The following is a 2344-nucleotide window of genomic DNA, read 5'->3' on the forward strand; positions in this document are numbered from 1 at the left end:
GTGCTATGATCTTACGTGAACTTTGAATTGGTGGCCATGAGTCTGTTCAGTGCAGCCAGCAGGATCCCTCTGGGAGCCACCTGAGTGGTGTAGGTCAACGTAGCGGGGTTCCCTAAAGTGTTCTCCACGATCACGCCAATGGGAGCTGGTTTGCTGTCTAAATGGTGATGACAAAGAACAACGTGTATTGTTACTATTGAAAATCACATCAAATAAAGTTTACTGAATTGTTCTGAAGCCTACCTTGAGTCAGAGTCCCAGGAAGCAGCAGCAGCATCAGGGCTGCAGAGAGGAGAGCAGGCATCGCCATCGTGGCTGTTGAACTGTCGACTTAGCTGAGGCAACTGGACGCTGTACTTGCACCACCTGTGTTTTAATGCAATCATCACTGTTTACATTCTGGGCTGGACAGAACTGTGTTGATATTAGTTTAATACAACTGATAATGCTTTTCATTCAAAGGTCACCTTGAAGTTATGAAATCATGTTTGTACTGATAATTTTTAATTGTACAGTGAACAGTAACACTGCAATACACTACATAATGCGTCAAGTCAGCTTCCTGTGCCATGACCTTTGTAGGTAGGAATTTTATTAAGTTTTCTTAAAGTCTGCACGCAAAACCAAAGTGTGAGGCTGAGGTTGGATACGCTTAAGATATTGGAGATCGTCATGGTCAGCTCCTTCACAGTGATTCCATCCTACAATGCTCAGGTTGTTCCTGCATGAAAGGCTGCTGGGGGAAATACACTCAGGGAAAAAAATCTCCTTAAAGTGCACAGCGCTGCATCAATAAGGATGAATAGGTTCAGCAACAACAACAAAAAAAGCATGCCTCTAAATACATTTTTTTAAAGAAAATTTTGTGTTTGATACATTCTTTATAAGCTAAGAAGGTCATGTTGAATCTATCTCTATCGTTTAAACTCATTGTATTATCAGGTAAAATACATGAATGTGAATAAATGAATGAATGTGAACCTCCAGTAGGTTCATGGATACTGTGATTTCCTTCTCCCGTCTCTGTGTTGTTTATGGTACCCTTCAGCATCCAACCATACGGGGAGACATCTCTTTCTCTGTGTTATCGTCACCTCATTGTTGGCATAAATCATCTAGGCTGCAACAGGACCGCAGAACATCCATCCATCCATTATCTACCACTATCCACTATCAACCAAGCACACCCACATTCACACCTACGGACAGTTTAGAATCACCAATTAACCTCAACATATTTTTGGACTGTGTGGGAGGAAGCCGGTGAACCTGGAGAGAACCCACGATGCACGGGGAGAACATGCAAACTCCACGCAGAAAGATCCCGGTTGTGTTCACCAGGACGCGAACTGGCGACCTTCTTGCTGCGAGGCAACAGTGCTAACCACTGAGTCACCTTGCAGTCCGACCGTAGACAGTTTGAATTTTAAAAATGTAATAATGTATTCATCGTTCCCAATAACCTCCTAAAGCAGTCCAATCTGTCCATATCAGCCAAGCACTATCTGAAATATGAATATTTTCACCAAATAAAATAATAAAATCACCAGCAGATATTAGCAAACCAATTTTTGCTAAAATTAGCTACATAAAATACTAACTTTCGCTAAATATCTAGCTATCTAATAAGCTATTATTTATTTATTTATTTATTTATTTAACCTTTATTTAACCAGGCAAAGACAATAATATTAACAAGCTATGCTAATTGCGACTACCTTTTTGTTAATGTGACATAGGACAGTGGTTTTCAACAGGGGCCCTATGGTCCACTAGGGGGCCACAGAGAGCTGCCAGGGGGGGCCTTGAGATAGCTGTGAATGTTATTCAGAAAAACACAAAAAAACATTCTATGACAAAATAATGAGAGAAACTAACTAAGCAAATATCTGCAGCGTGGGGCAGGAGCATGACCGTACACAACACTGAGGTCCCAGTCTTCTGTAGAGAAATGAAAGTAGCGGACCACTTAGAATGACTCACTGTGGTGCAGCAAAGACTTTAACATCAAGATCACACACATTTCCTTGCAGCGCTCACATGTGTGGCTGCGCCTGCATGAATGCTGCTACATTATAACTAGAGCTGGGCGAGATGACAAAAAATGATTAAAGTTTTAATTTGACATTGCTGCTAGTTCACAGTTTCTTGTTAATAACTTAAGCCTGAAGAAACCAGCAGATGCATGAGCTCAACTTTCGTCTGCTTTTAAAGAGAACCCTTTATTTATCTTTATTGAGATCCCCTGATGTAGGAAATGTGTTTTTTGAAATCTGAATTTATCCTTAAATTAAATTTTTATTTAATATTGTCCATATACTGTATGCGACTGTGCTAATTAATG

General features: G+C 40.4%; 1 protein-coding gene across 1 annotated transcript in view; it reads right to left on the bottom strand.

Moving 5' to 3' along the window:
• LOC103366637 (transcobalamin-1-like) overlaps positions 1-310 on the bottom strand; it is a 3044-nt gene extending 2734 nt beyond the window's left edge. Inside the window, exons 1-2 of the mRNA XM_008294408.1 lie at positions 244-310; positions 16-157 (exon numbers count right to left, since the gene is read on the bottom strand). Coding sequence (XP_008292630.1) covers positions 16-157; positions 244-310 — 209 coding nt within the window. The remainder of the gene's footprint in view (positions 1-15; positions 158-243) is intronic.
• Positions 311-2344: the final 2034 nt, after the last annotated feature.

This window comes from Stegastes partitus, unplaced genomic scaffold (genome assembly GCF_000690725.1).
Source record: "Stegastes partitus isolate 25-593 unplaced genomic scaffold, Stegastes_partitus-1.0.2 Scaffold961, whole genome shotgun sequence".
Lineage (NCBI taxonomy): Eukaryota > Metazoa > Chordata > Actinopteri > Pomacentridae > Stegastes > Stegastes partitus.